The following is a 15,000-nucleotide window of genomic DNA, read 5'->3' on the forward strand; positions in this document are numbered from 1 at the left end:
GGTGTATAATCCAACTCATACAAAAGCAACAAGTTCGAAACAAATCATCAGAAATCAGGAAGTAAAACAGCTTGTAACTCTGTCACAGTTCTAGATACCGTCATATACCATATATGGTAATTTTTTTGTGAGATCCCCCTAGTTACCGTGGTAGCTAGCCTACCACACATCACAGCGATGGCTTTGCCACACATGTCTTTCTGCGACGAGATATTCAAAACCGGAGGAGATTGGGCAAGAGAGCTGTCAATCAGGCTCCCTAGCTTTGAATGACGACAGCACTAGTCAGCCACATGCCTCGTTATTGAAAACCGGATAATGTTGAAGCCAAGGGGTAGACGATTTCAGTGATATGCGACTTTACTTTATAAACCCTAGTAAAGTCCTCGTAACATTCATTAAAAGATTTAAAGAGACATGCAGGCTGAAATAATTCGAAGATTTAATGGTGCATAGGCTACTGACAATAAAACTCTAACACAAGAACCCCTTTGAGTAGAAGCATAATATTGGTGTCAAAAGAAAGCTAATATTCTGGAGATTTTTGGGGAGCCTGATTGACAGCTCTCTTGCCCAATCTCCTCCGGTTTTGAATATCTCGTCGCAGAAAGACATGTGGGGCAAAGCCATCGCTCTGATGTGTGGTAGCTACCACGGTAACTAGGGGGATCTCACAAAAAATGACCATATATGGTAAATGACGGTATCTAGAACGGTGACAGAGTTACAAGCTGTTTTACTTCCTGATTTCTGATGATTTGTTTCGAACTTGTTGCTTTTGTATGAGTTGGATTATACACCAAACATATTATGAATGAAACACAACGTGGATATTCCATTACTGTGGGTTCTTATGGACATGTGAAGACCCAGCATGCTATTTTCTACGGGCTGTAGGCCTAGTACGTGTCCCAGCGACGATTCATGTGGCCCGAAGGTATTCCGTGTTGTCTCTTAATTGTGTTGTGTTGTGTGATTTGCCGTTGTGTTGTGCACTTCGGGGCCGAGGTTTCTCTAATTGTGTTGTGTTGTCTTATTTGTGTTGTGTTGTCTCTTTTTGTGTTGTGTTGTGTGATTTGCCGTTGTGTTTTCTCTTTTTGTGTTGTGTTGTGTGATTTGCCGTTGTGTTTTCTCTTTTTGTGTTGTGTTGTCTCTTTTTGTGTTGTGTTGTGTGATTTGCCGTTGTGTTGTGCACTTCAGGGCCGTGTTTTCTCTTTTTGTGTTGTGTTGTCTCTTTTTGTGTTGTGTTTTCTCTTTTTGTGTTGTGTTGTCTTATTTGTGTTGTGTTGTCTTATTTGTGTTGTGTTTTGCACTTCAGGGCCACCGTAGATTATAGCCTACTATTCATATTACAACTCCACTTCTTAAATTCAGCTGTCTGGTTGAAGCCTCAAAATATTGTAAACATAGCAGGCTAAGCTTATCATACTCTACTGGTTGGACTGTTCAGTTTCCCCACATGTGTTTAAGTTTCAAGGTAAGCTAATACTTTTTCTCCTTGGGACAGGCCCTTTTAAGTCTTGGAGTTGAAAAACATTGTTGGTCAATCAACTTGAATGCAAGAGTTTTAATCAAATGTCTGCAGCATAGCCTACTAATGATGCTGACCGAATATAACAGTAATTTAGCTAGTCGTCTTCTGTGCGTCAATACGTCCACGATTGTGAATGTTTTATTTGGATTAAATGTGCATGTGGAGGGCGGCTGTCCATTGAGCGCGCACGAGAGCGGGCCAAGGAGAATGAGTTTACTTCTACAGTTTGGTAAATAAGTTGCACGCATAGACTACAAAAGTTGCGGGAGAACTTTATGCTTCTACCCGAGCAGCGTCAGGTGCGACCACCGACCACGCTTCCAGGTATGATCTCGTTGGTTTTCATGGAGACAGACAGCCGCGGTGTGCACGGAGGATAGGGGCTGTGCGTGTGTCTGTGTGTATGAGAGACAGACGCGCGAGTTACAGAGAGGGAGCGCAGGGAAAGGAAATTCAGCTTTACGAATGCTGCGTGTTTTTCAATAGCGTTTCAAAATAAGAATAAATAAATAAATAAATAAAAGAACAACGAAACGCAATATGTGGCGGCCGGTGCTGAATCTGTGGCGCACCGCCACAAATTTGTCTATGTGTGTGAAACACTGTATACTACGAATCTCGATTAGTGGGTTAGCGAGGTATGTTGCGCTCAAAGCCAGGGTATGCTGTTATACGAAAGTGGATTTGTTTTAGCGTCGCTGTATCACCATGGTATCTTATGCTCGCAACCAAACCTGGTCGGGAGCAGGTTATGTGCTAATGTATAGCTCAAATCGTGAAAAATCACCGCCCTCTGGCTAATCCTACTTACTAGTGACCAATCAATTATCTTGAAAAACGAAGTCATCTCACGTGTGAGAATCTGTCATCACATCAACTGGAGCAACTCCGCCTCTTGAAGGCTCGAAGGCACTTTAACTATGTTGCACATGCATATATATCACTTTTATGGACATGCATAGCATACAATATCTGTGATGACCATCGATTTTTTGATGTTATAGGTTGGACACTAAAAAAGATCACCCTAGATTTTGCTACCGCTCATAAATGTGGAAGTAATCGTTTTTAAACCGAGGCGGTCTTGTGCATCTCCACGTTCCCCGATTGGTCAAAGTCACCCCAACCACGAAAACGCGCACAGATCTGAGCTGAAAGCCTAGTTTGATAAATTCATCAGTGAGTGAGTTTCGTAATACCTCTCAACTCTGATAGCGACTTTCGTATTTAGCAATCCAGGTCATCCAAAGAAAGCCTGGTTATGTTCAGCGAGATTCGTAGTATACCCCCCTGGTTGTGAAACTAGCCATATTACTGGAGCAATGTAAATTACTCAGAGTTACAGAACTCTGCTGTCTCATGTGCAGTTTGGAAATGTGCTGCAGGACATTGTGTAAGTGGACAGTGGCCTACTCATCTTGCTGTTGCTATGAACACACACACACACACAAACACACACACACACACACACACACACACACACACACTGTGTATGACTGAAGGAGGGAGAAGTGTGTTGTGGTTTTGAGTGTGGGTGGGGATACAGTGTTGTGTTTTGAGAAGAGGTGTGTTGTTCTGTGAACTCCTCTGTCAACCATTCATTTCAGTGTGTGTGTGTGTGTGTGTGTGTGTAAACTGCTATGCGAGCGGCAGCCCATGAGTCATGATGACCCTCGTACCACCTCACACCTACATCATCCAATCATTTTCTGGGCCGACTGAAGCCCTTCCGCGATTAGAGACCTGCTAAACACCCTCAGCTTCTCTGGAGTCCCACACACACACAAACACACACACACTTCTATCTCTGCTAAGAAGCTTCTCTAAGCTTTAGTCCTCAACATTGCGTTAATACAAGACTAAACCTCTCCACAGGTCATGAAACCTTAGGCCTCCCTGACATAAGAGGGCATCTCAGACGCCCGCTCCGTCGTTTGGCTGGGGCATACAGTAATGTCCAAGTGTATAAGCCGCGGCTAATGGTTGTGAAATGACGGTAAAGGGGCGTATTATAGGCCAGCCCCCTGGTTTGGCTGGGGCATACAGTAATGTCCATATGTATAAGCCACAGCTAATGGTTGTGAAATGACGGTAAAGGGGCGTATTATAGGCCAGCCCCCTGGTTTGGCTGGGGCATACACTAATGTCCATACGTATAAGCCGCGGCTAATGGTTGTGAAATGACGGTAAAGGGGCGTATTATAGGCCAGCCCCCTGGTTTGGCTGTGGCTGGGCTCAGACGACTGATCAATGGCACACCAATGAGCCTGATCACACACACACACAGAGATGTACCAGCCATGGACGTCACACACACAATAGTAGGCCACAGAGGCTCTAGGGCTTTTCTCTGTAGACGGCTGTGTGTGTGTGTGTGTGTGTGTGTGTGTGTGTGTGTGTGTGTGTGTGTGTGTGTGTGTGTGTGTGTGTGTGTGTGTATGTGTTGTCATTTAGCTCAGCAGTAGACAATCACCATAAGAAAACATAACAGCCCTGAGCTCACTGTTGGCTCCGGCTTTCTACTCAGAGTCAACACACTGAATCATGTTCCCTATAAGCTGTGTACGTGTGTGTGTGTGTGTGTGTGTGTGTGTGTGTGTGTGAGCATGTGCGCCTGTCGCTAGGGAGATAATTGATGGAGGTGGTTTTGTCTACAGGCGTCGTGGGATTTGTGGTCATGCACACTTATGCATACTTTTAAACACACACACACACACACACACAACCCAATGATGTAATCATCTAATGGTCTTTCCATGCAGCTTTGCTGTGATTTTAACAAGCCTCACTGAACTGAACTTACACATAAGCTTGTCCTGTGTGGAGGTTTCAACTTCCTGCCGTGACAGTAGAGGAATTTATCAGCGTTATACAATGCAACCCACACCCACCCACACACACACACACACGTCGATAAGACAGGCACTCATGCGGTGCGAGCGGCAATGCCAGCGCTATCAGACCCCCACATCTATCACTTCCCTATGCACTGATGTGCCCCACTTGCAAAGGACATGACACACACACACAATGACATGTAGAAATCACAAGGTGTGTGTGTGTGTGTGTGTGTGTGTGTGTGTGTGTGTTGCCAGATTGCTGGGTCGATGAGGACTGACTACAAGGTGAAGGCACTTAATCAATGGGGCTCCGTTCGGAAGCACCCTGACACTGATTGGCTTGTGCGCTATATAAACACTGACTTTTACTGCCGCCGCCACCACCACACACACACGCACACGTCTGTCACTGGTAACAGGGCTCCAGCAGCGATGGGATGCACACACCTGAAGCACTGGTGAAAAATACTGGGGGCATTTTTATGTGAGTGCTTTTTGTGTGTGTGTTGTGTGTGTGTGTGTGTGTGTGTGTGTGTGTGAGAGAGAGAGTGAGGAGGGAAAGAGAGAATCAAGGGACCTCCCCTGACATGTGTTCACAACCTCCAAAACACACACACACACACACACACACACACACACACACACACACACACACACTGTCTCCTGCACAATACGGTTCCATGTGCCAGCAGCATTTGATTAACTGTCAGACATGTCCCATGGTGCACCATTCTCTCCCAGGTGTGTGTGACAGCCACCGCCATGGAGGCATTCTGGGCCGGCGCCTTGATAACGTAACCACCTGACACGAGAGCTGCTGGTTGATACCACACACACACACACACACACACACACACACACACACACACACACACACACACACACAAGCTCTCTCTCTCTCTCACACCTTCTCAATGTTCTATCTTTCCATCTCTCTTCAACTTTCTCACATATTCCCTTCCTCAGTCACACACTCCCCGACAAAAAAACACACACACACACACACACACACACACACACACACACACACACACAGAAGGACTCCAGCAGAGCGGAGCAAGTCCATCCTGTCTACAAGATTTGCACTTATCGGCCACACAAATTAAAGGCAATACGTTCACACTGCCGTAACAAGCATCTAAGTCCTTACAGTAAATCCTGTTTAATCAGGGAGTGGTGAAACATCATCCCAACATTACTGAGCTACCTGCAGTGCTCGGAGACACGGACACACGGACCACATGTGAGTGAGGGAGATAATGCCTGATAGAGAGAGGGAGAGAAAGAGATAGAGAGAGACAGAAAGAGAGAAAAGAAGCCTGTATGCCATCCAAGCCAGACTGCCTTCTTTGAGATCAAAGTAAATAAATAAATAAATAAAACAGCTCTAAATGGTGCTACAGGTGTGTGGGTGAGTATACTTGACAACGTGAACACATCACAGGCTAGTAAAGTCAGTGAGGTCAGCCTGCATAGTCAAATGATGACATGTCACACACACAAAGAGTGTGTGCTGCTCTCTAGCATGGCCTGTGCTCCTTCTTAGAGTAACAGGCCTAAGTAGGTAAGTAAGGAGGACCTGTGTGTGTGTGTGTGTGTGTGTGTGTGTGTGTGTGTGTGTGTATAAACCTTACAGGTAGGTGTGATGTTCACGCAAGCTTCTCTCTTACCCAAGGAGCTGGTGCTGAACATCAGGCTGGGGTCCTCTGGCACCCTGTGTGAGCCGCGGTCACTGCCCAGCCCCGAGGACCCTCGGCTGGGGGCCACCGCCTCCACGCTGGCCGGCTGGCTCACCCTGCTGTTGGGCTCCAGCGTGAGGCCGGGGGGTCTCTCCGCACGGGCCGGTGAGAGCCGGTTCTGGCCGCCTCCAGCACCTCCACCTCCACCTGCACCTCCACTGCTCCTAGACGTCACGGGCTTGGGTTTGGACTCGTCATCGCTGTCAAAGCCGAAAGGGTCCTCGGAGCTGTCTTCAACGGCCAGGCGCGACCGCTTGGACAACTCGGACTTGTCGACCGCGAGAGCGGGCCGCTTGGAGGTAACTTTGGCCCGATAGGTGGTCTCGCCCCACTTGGTGCTCATGGTCTTCTTGTTAGCGAAGACCTCGTCAAACTTGGAGGTGCCATCGCCCCCCTTCCGGCTGTAGGTTTTGTAGAATCTTGAGGTCATTGTGACATATGTTTCATATTCTCTGCAAAAGGGAAGTGTGTTAGTGTCAAGTACCAGCGTGTCAACTCACCAAGGGTGTGTCATTACTCCTTCAACGGGATTGTGTCTGACAGGTTTCCAAGAGTTAACTACTGAGTAGTTATATAATTAACTTTGCAAACTCAGTCTTGTAATCAGAACCTATTTTAAACTCATTGAACCAAGAACATCCCAAAACCAGGCCTACAGGAAGACCTAGAGTCATAGCTGAGGCTTGAGTTATCAAAAGCATCTGAAACAATAAACACAATCCAGACAACAATATTTTTCACTATTGTTATTCATACAAACAGTACAATTCCGCTAAACATTTTTAACATCAGTGCATAAACAACACAAAACTAGCCTTTTTGTGTATATTTACTCTGTGAAAACAACTAGATAACCAAGTGCCTGAGGCATCAAAACAAAATTTGCGATAAACTTGGGACTGGCTCGAACACTGCCATTGTAGCTAGCGTAGCTAACTTTCACAAAATATTTTGACAATATCACGATCATGGATTATTGCCAAACCGCCATTCCGTTATAAGGTGACATTTCTGAGCTCCACATGCCGAGTAATTTGCCAGCTATAGAATGAACTCCATTAACGAACATCTTATAGCATTGGAAACGTTAGCTAGCTAAATAACGTTAGCTGGCTAACTAGCGAAATTCCTCATAGACTGCTAGCTCAAAGTTATGATGGATCGCACAAACTCTTGTTAAAAGACTGCAGCGCTAAAATAGTTAACGTTATACAAATCAACGCTACACTTTTAGATGCAGATCACAACTAACAACCAAGTGTTGTCGACATGTATTAGCTAGGGACCCACCAAGGTAGTTTGTTTTGGCACCTTGGCATGGCTCGGCTAAGTTAGCTTTCATAGCTAATTAGCGACAGCTAATAATAACTACGGTTAGCTGACAGCAACACAATCTGGAAGTAAGCTAGTGGGGGAGTTAATTATTCCAACAGAAAATAACTATGCCAACACTGTAACTGTCCTGACCAACCAAAAGGTTTAGAGTGTCTACAATGAAATGGTAACTGACGAAGCAACACGATCAACTAGCTAAGATACAGCCGCTAGCTGCTAGTTGGCTATCCTGAAAGCCAAGTACAACTAGCTACCCTTGCTATGCTAATGTAGGTGATAACACAAACGTGAAGATTGAAATAAGAACAAGACTGACCCACGTTAACTAGATCATTCAATAAGAAAACAATTATTGGATATCAAATAAAGAAGATACAGTAGATATCTGTGCGGTCACATCAGATTGCTGATCTCTCTCTATCGCGGGAAATTGAACAACTGGACTTACTTGGTGCACAACAAGGCCGAACCACTCAACTCCCACTCGGAGGCGAGGCGGCCGCTTCTCCTCCACTGCCAGCCGGGGCCTCCTGCTCAAGCTCTGCTTGCACAATATAAACAAGGGGGAACTAAACGTTGTCTCCAGTAAAGAGCGAGAAAAGTCCAGCGAACTTTAAAGTGTGCACGATTGAGCTGTCCTCGCCAGTAACGCAAGTCAACTGTCTAAGTAGAATATAATTACTCAGTATTTTTGAGCTGATACGAACTCAATTGTTTCTCTGTGATGTAGATGGCCTCCATTCGGTTTCCCCAATAGACAGTATAAAATCGTTACCCCTCCCTCACCCTTTCCATGCCAGCCGGTGCGTCATCACGCCGCGAATAGGAAAGCCAATCACAAATCGTTATGTTCGTATGTTATACATGGAATGCCACCCACACGGGGAGCACATTTTATTGTGATTGGTTAAGTCTGAAGGAACACATTTCGGGACTCAAAGTACGATAGGGGGAGGTGTTCCTTTATTATTGTGCTAGTATATTACCCCTTCACTGCGAGGAGAGGATGGATATGTTATTGTTTTACTCTGAATCACGTGCACCACACTTTGAAGTATCTTTTGCACACGAACAACGGGCTTCCACTATTTAGTAGCCTATAGATTAAACAATCTAATTGAAATATCTAGTTTCTGTGCTTATACTGACAAGTAACGCCTGGACCGACCGCTCAGGCCTATAGGCTACTGCTGGTTTTGTGTAGGCCTAAATGAATAGTAGGCTACTTCATGTTCCATTTCTGACAGGTTCAGGTCGATCAGCCTGAGTTTAGAATGCATGAGGCGATCCTGAAGAATGAAGTGCAAATTATAGCTGTATAGGCTGTTGGTTGCAGTCGTGCACTGACTCTGCCAACATGAAATGTCTGCGATTAGAGAAAACTAGGCTACTGCAATAGTGCCACTGGCAATAGTTGGCCCATGGTTAAGGCAACAGTTTGAGGCCAGCGATGCCAAGGGAACGTAGTAAATCCCAATATCTCATTATGGTAGCAAATTAGGATCCAGCCAACTATACCGTTCTTTTACGGAATGTGCGCAACAATAGCTCTCCCCAGTCACAATAAATACAAATGGGCTATTCGAACGGCGCAGGTGGGGAAATTCGATATCCTGTGGAAATTCAGACATCGGCTTCTTTCAGACTTGGCGTATCATGTTCTCTCCACTGTATGCAGTTGACGCTATTTAGGCCTACAGGTGAAAACTGGCGATAGGCTATAATGTTATCCCAAAAATATGGACAATGGCTTGCTTCCACAGGAGTGTAAGTATCGAATTTTTCTTGATGAGCAACTGTCAAGTTACATTTTTAGTTGTGGAGGTCGCTAAAATTGCCTGTCCACAGGTCGCCGCTAACTCTGTCGACCAAACGCTTGCCTGACTGTGTCACGACTGGATGCAAAGTAAGTAGGCTATGCTCAGTGCTCTTCGGCTTAATAAATGACATTTACTAACCAGCCAACTTCAACTTGTCCTGCTAAAGCTGAATGTGTCTGTCTGTAACATGCAGCTGCCGCCGGTCTGGTCTTCTGCCCGAAAGCGCAGGCAGGTGGGACATACCAACCGCTTCCAACTGCGTGGCGTCACCGCGGTGGTCGCGGGCAGCGACCTGCTTGGACAAGCGCAGGTGGAGCGATCAGTGCGTGCGGGCATGAACGCGACCTTGAAGAGTATCAGGACAGGTGAGTGCCCCTTGTGAATAGCTTCATTTGTGGACTGTTATGTGTAGCCCGAGACAAAGAGGGAAAGAAACAAACAAAACAACAGGGTTGAAAAAGACTGGTCACATTTATTTTTATCTCTAACAGCTTAAAAAATAAGCTCTACCTAATATGGCTTGTTGATATTGTTCCAAAATGTTGCATGACAGACATACAGCCGACAAATCTCAAGCACTCTGCTTTGAGTGTGCTCTTGATACACCTCTTAGCAACCACTAAGATGTTGCCATGGACAGCGCTGCCATGTAGGCGCTAGGCAGCCATCAGCACTGACCCTGCCACCTCACCAGTCCGCCGCCCTCCTCCCCTCCCCTCCTCCGCCGCTCCCCTCCTCCGCCGCTCCTGTCCTGATTGAAGCTGCGCGTTTAGCAGCCTCGGCCTCCTCCTCCTCCTCCTCCTCCTCCTCCTCCTCCTGACTTGGCTAATCTGTTGACATCCATCAAGCAGCAAGGGCCGGCGGGTGGGCAGGTCTGCAGTTGGCCCTGCGCCCCGGTTCATCAGGGAGACGGCGGCCATTACCACAGAGCTCCTCTGATGAATAGCTGCCCAGGGGCATGCTGGGACTGTGGAGTGCGGTGGCGTCGCTCCAGGGCCCAGAGCGCCACGGCCTGTCGGGAGGGACGCAAGACTGGCGCACGATGCCAGCTCCAGCCCACGCCACGCCAAAGCCACGCCAGCCTTGTGGCACAAATCTGGCACGTTATCTGGAGACAGACGCGCGGAGAAGGCTGGCACCAGCACGCCACCCGTTGGCCTGGCGCGCACGCTCCGCCGTCCCGGTGACAAGTGTGTCTTAAACGCGGTGCCCGCGCTCCCTGTGCCGTGGTGCGCCAGCGCTGCAGATAATCAGGGCACAGCGGGCACAGCGGGCACCGCGGGCGCAGACAGCCTCAGTGTGGGCAGCATTAACGCAGCGCTGGCCGCCAGGGTGAGGAGGTGCCATGTTGAGACCTGGAGATGCTGCCACCACATCCTACTGTCTGGCCCAGACTCAGACCCCGCTCTCTCTCTCTCTCTCTCTCTCTCTCTCTCTCTCTCTCTCTCTCTCTCTTCTTATCCCTCACTGTCCTTCTCTCTCTCTATCTCTCTTCTCCATATCCCTCACTCTGTCCCTCTCTCACTCTCTTTCTCTATCTCTCTCTCTTCTCCATGTCCCTCACTCCGTCCCTCTATCTCTCTTCTTCATATCCCACACTCTTCTTCTTATTCCACATTCTCTGCCTCTCTCTCTGTTTTTCTCCATTAGTTCTGTACCTCTCTCTCCCTCCTTTTGTTTCTCTCTCTCTTTTTTATCACTCACTGCCTCTCTCTCTATCTCCCTCTATCTCTCAATACCTCCCTCTATCTCCCTCTATCTCTCTATCTCTCTCTCTCTTTCTCTCTATGTGTGGGGTTGATTGTTTGGGCTGTGCATGTCTATTTGTGCATGACTGCCTTTGTGGTTGCTAGTTTAATGAAACACATTCACACATGTGTGTCTGGCTTTACTGATTCTATGTCCTGCCCCCTCTTGCACACACTCCTGACTGTGTGTGTGTGTGTGTGTGTGTGTGTTTGTTTCAGCCGAGTTTCCAGTCGGTGGTCATGACGATGCCCCCTGCTATGAGTCGATGCTGCCACAGATCACGTCTCCGCAGGGCTCACCCGTGCCCGTCCACTCTAGACCCTGGTATGCTGCCATGACAACCACTTAGGGAAGCCAGAGAGAGAGGAGACAGTCTTAGGAAAAGAGGAAGAAAGGGAGAGAGAGGAGAGAGTCTTAGGAAAAGAGGGAGAGTCTTAGGAAAGAGGATGAGACAGAGGAGGGAGAGAGGGATAGAGTCTTAGGAAAAGAGGACGAGACAGAGGAGGGAGAGAGGGATGCATAAAATGGGAGGAGGAAAGAGGAAAAGAAAAATAAAGACGGACATTTGTAGACATAAGATGAAGGAAGAAGATGCTACAGGACAGAGAGAGAGAGAGAGATGAAGTAAGAAATTCAGACAGAGAAAAGGAGAGAGTGTGTGTGTGTGTGTGTCCGTGAGAGACCGTGTGAGTGAGTGAGTGAGTGTGTGTGTGTGTGTGTGCGCGCGTGTGTCTGTGAGAGAGTGAGTGTGTCTGTGTGTGTGTCTATGAGAAAGAGAGTGTGTGTGTGTGTGTGTGTGTGTGTGTGTGTGTGTGTGTGTGTGTGTGTATGTGTGTGTGCGTGCCTGTCTGTGTGAGAGAGAGAGAGAGAGAGAGAGAGAGAGAGAGAGAGTGAGCGTGTTAGTGAGTTTGTGTGTGTGCGCGGCTGCGTGCGTGTGTGTGTGTTTGATTACCAGTGTGGGGTGGCTTTTTCCTGCTGGCGGGCAGAGTGCCAGGGCTGCCTGGTGTTATCAGTACGGGGCACACTGGGCAGAGCTGGGCAGTGGGGCCATGATGGCACACGTGACCAGAGCCCCTGGACCCCACTCAGAACCTCACACACACGTGGGCCTTCATGTTCTACTCCAGACCAGAGCCCAGTGGACCCCCCTCAGAACCTCACACACTCAGAACCTCGCACACTCAGACCCACACATGCTCAGAACCTCACACACACGTGGGCCTTCATGTTCTGCTCCAGACCAGAGCCCGGTGGGCCCCGAGTGGACCTGCACAGAACTGGACCCCCCTCAGAACCTCACACACACTCAGACCCACACACTCAGAACCTCACACACCCAGAGACACACACACCCCAGACCCACGCACACTCAGACCCACACTCAGACCCACACACACACTCAGACCCACACACACTCAGAACCTCACACACAGAGAGAACCAGTCCAGAATATGGCAGAAAGCACAGGCATTGTTTGTGCTTTAGGGAATTATGTGTTTAAGGGATTTTAAAAAGCCTTTTGGGTGTTGAATGATAATAGGTCTTCTTTTCTATATATATATAAATATATATATATTTATATATATATACGTGTGTGTGTGTGTGTGTGTGTGTGTGTGTGTGTGTGTGTGTGTGTAGTTCCCTCTCCCCAGGTTCCCCCTCTGCTTTTAAACCTGTGGAGAAATTCTACATGGTGTCACGCCAGACTGTCAACTACAGTCAGCCAGGTCAGATACCTTCTCCAGCACTTCACACACACACACACACACACACACACACACACACAGGAATCCCACAAAACTCACTGCCAGTTTCACACACCCTCACAGACATTCCCATCAGTGCAAAGGCAGCAGTCCACACACATTCTAGACATTACCCCCCCCCCCCCCCCACACACACATACTGGCATTCCACACACTCTCACTCTTACAGGTGTTTCTCATACACACACACACACTCTTCTCGTCCCTCAAACCCTCTATCAGCCTCACACATGCACACACACACACACACACACACTCACAGGCAGTCCAGATCAGAGTGGCCCTTCACTCTACAGACCCAGTCTATTTGCTCTTCTCTCTCTCTCTCATTCACTCACTCACTCATTCTCTCTCTATCTCTCTCTCACTCACTCACTTACTTTCTTACACACATACACACGCACAGAGATGTCTCACACAGTCACAGTGGGCCTCCTCTCACACACACACACACACACACACACACAGGCTCAGAGCCCCATAGTGTAGCGTTGGCCCAGTGCTCCATATTGCCCCTCCCCCCTCCCCCAGCATGGCCAAAGCGCTTTGCTCTCCCTTCTGCTGAGTCTGTAAAGCTGCAGCTATGACAGCTGACAGATGCCCTGGGGATCAGCACACATACAATTACATAGGCACACACACACTGTCAAATACACAGGTATACACACACTATCAAACGGGCATACAGTACACACACTATCAAACACAAAGGCATACACACACTATCAAATGTATAGGCATACATGCGCTACCCAGGCACACACACACACTATCAAACACACAGCCACACACATGTAGTGTATTAGCTCCACTCATCTCTTCCATGCACTGTGTAGATGCAGTTCTGGAATGCCTGGGCAGCCAATGGGAGCTGCACCTGCCCTACCTGATCAAGTCGTCCACGCTCACTCACCTGTACGCTAGCTGTCGCAAGCAGAGGCTGCCGTACCCACCCCCCGAGCCTGCAGGTATGCTGCCGCACACACCCCCCGAGCCTGCAGGTAACCAGAGAGGCCACTATCACCAATTAGTCACCTGTGCAACACTATGCCATACAGCTCTCTCTCTCTCTGTCTCTCTCTCTCTCTCTCTCTCTCTCTCTCTCTCTCTCTCTCTCTCTCTCTCTCTGTCTCTCTCTCTCTTTCTCCCTCTCTCTGTATGTTACATACATGGTATTTGTGTGTGTGTGTGTGTGTGTGTGTTTGTTTTGAAACAAGTTTTATAAATGCACTTTAAAAAGCTGCAAAACACTTGTGTATGTGTGTGTGTGTCTGTCTGTCTCTCTCTTTCTCTCTCTGTGTATGTGGCTGTCTGTATTAAGTGATGTTTTGTGTGTGTGTGTGTGTGTCTCAGCCAAATTCAATTTCTGCTTAATGGTGGGAGAAAATGGCGTGCAACATTACAATGTATCATAAGTGCAGCTGACTCGAGCAATTGGTATTGACTTAGTGTGGCGGCCTGGGAAATAGCCTGGGAGACAAATGGCAGTTGTGCTGAAGTATCGGGACATTTCCAACAACCGCCACATTCTCATCTGCCTTCACTGTGTGCTCTGCAGCCAAACAGCCAGATGATGCATCTCCTCCCTCCCTCCTATCATTACTCTGGAGTGTGTGTGTGTGTGTGTGTGTGTGTGTGTGTGTTTGTGTGTGTGTGTGTGTGGCGGGTGTGCTTCACTACACCTGATTTGCGTTGGAATAACAGTGTTATTCATCTGCTTTAGAGGGTGATGCGAGTGTCTATGGACACAGAAACACAGAAAGAGAGCTCAGACAAATAGTGTGTGTGCGTGTGTTTAGGTGTGTGTGTGTGTGTGTGTGTGTGTGTGTGTGTGTGTGTGCTTCACTACACCTGATTTGCGTTGGAATAACAGTGTTATTCATCTGCTTTAGAGGGTGATGCGAGTGTCTATGGACACAGACAGAGAGAGCTCAGACAAATAGTGTGTGTGCGTGTGTTTAGGTGTGTGTGTGTGTGTGTGTGTGTGTGTGTGTGTTTAGGTGTGTGTTTAGGTGTGTGTTTAGGTGTGTGTGCGTGTGTGTGTGTGTGTGTGTGTGTTGGCTGTGGACACAGAAAGAGAGCTCAGACTAATGGGCATAAGTTCCTCATTGGGCCCAAGATGTGTCCCAACAACATATTTATTTACTCAGAGCTGTCGCTTTCTGTTTTATAGCCAGACAGCCCCAGATTATCAATGGGTCTTCTTTCACAGTCAGT

At 47.7% G+C, this 15,000-nt stretch overlaps 2 protein-coding genes across 5 annotated transcripts in view; one reads left to right on the forward strand and one right to left on the reverse strand.

Moving 5' to 3' along the window:
* Positions 1-8,193, reverse strand: part of waplb (WAPL cohesin release factor b) — a 52,039-nt gene extending 43,846 nt beyond the window's left edge. Inside the window, exons 1-2 of the mRNA XM_062532572.1 lie at positions 7,897-8,193; positions 6,045-6,565 (exon numbers count right to left, since the gene is read on the reverse strand). Of these exons, the coding sequence (XP_062388556.1) occupies positions 6,045-6,543 (499 nt within the window). The 5' untranslated portion in view covers positions 6,544-6,565; positions 7,897-8,193. The remainder of the gene's footprint in view (positions 1-6,044; positions 6,566-7,896) is intronic.
* Positions 8,194-9,078: 885 nt separating this feature from the next.
* Positions 9,079-15,000, forward strand: part of btbd16 (BTB (POZ) domain containing 16) — a 17,554-nt gene continuing 11,632 nt past the window's right edge. For 2 of the 4 annotated variants that reach the window (XM_062531202.1, XM_062531203.1), the window contains exons 1-6: positions 9,079-9,215; positions 9,297-9,354; positions 9,435-9,633; positions 11,236-11,341; positions 12,656-12,744; positions 13,620-13,751. In XM_062531202.1, the coding sequence (XP_062387186.1) occupies positions 9,172-9,215; positions 9,297-9,354; positions 9,435-9,633; positions 11,236-11,341; positions 12,656-12,744; positions 13,620-13,751 (628 nt within the window). In that variant the 5' untranslated portion in view covers positions 9,079-9,171. The remainder of the gene's footprint in view (positions 9,216-9,296; positions 9,355-9,434; positions 9,634-11,235; positions 11,342-12,655; positions 12,745-13,619; positions 13,752-15,000) is intronic. The other 2 variants (XM_062531204.1, XM_062531205.1) reach the window with 2 other exon arrangements.

Source organism: Sardina pilchardus, chromosome 3, assembly GCF_963854185.1.
Source record: "Sardina pilchardus chromosome 3, fSarPil1.1, whole genome shotgun sequence".
Classification (NCBI taxonomy): domain Eukaryota; kingdom Metazoa; phylum Chordata; class Actinopteri; order Clupeiformes; family Clupeidae; genus Sardina; species Sardina pilchardus.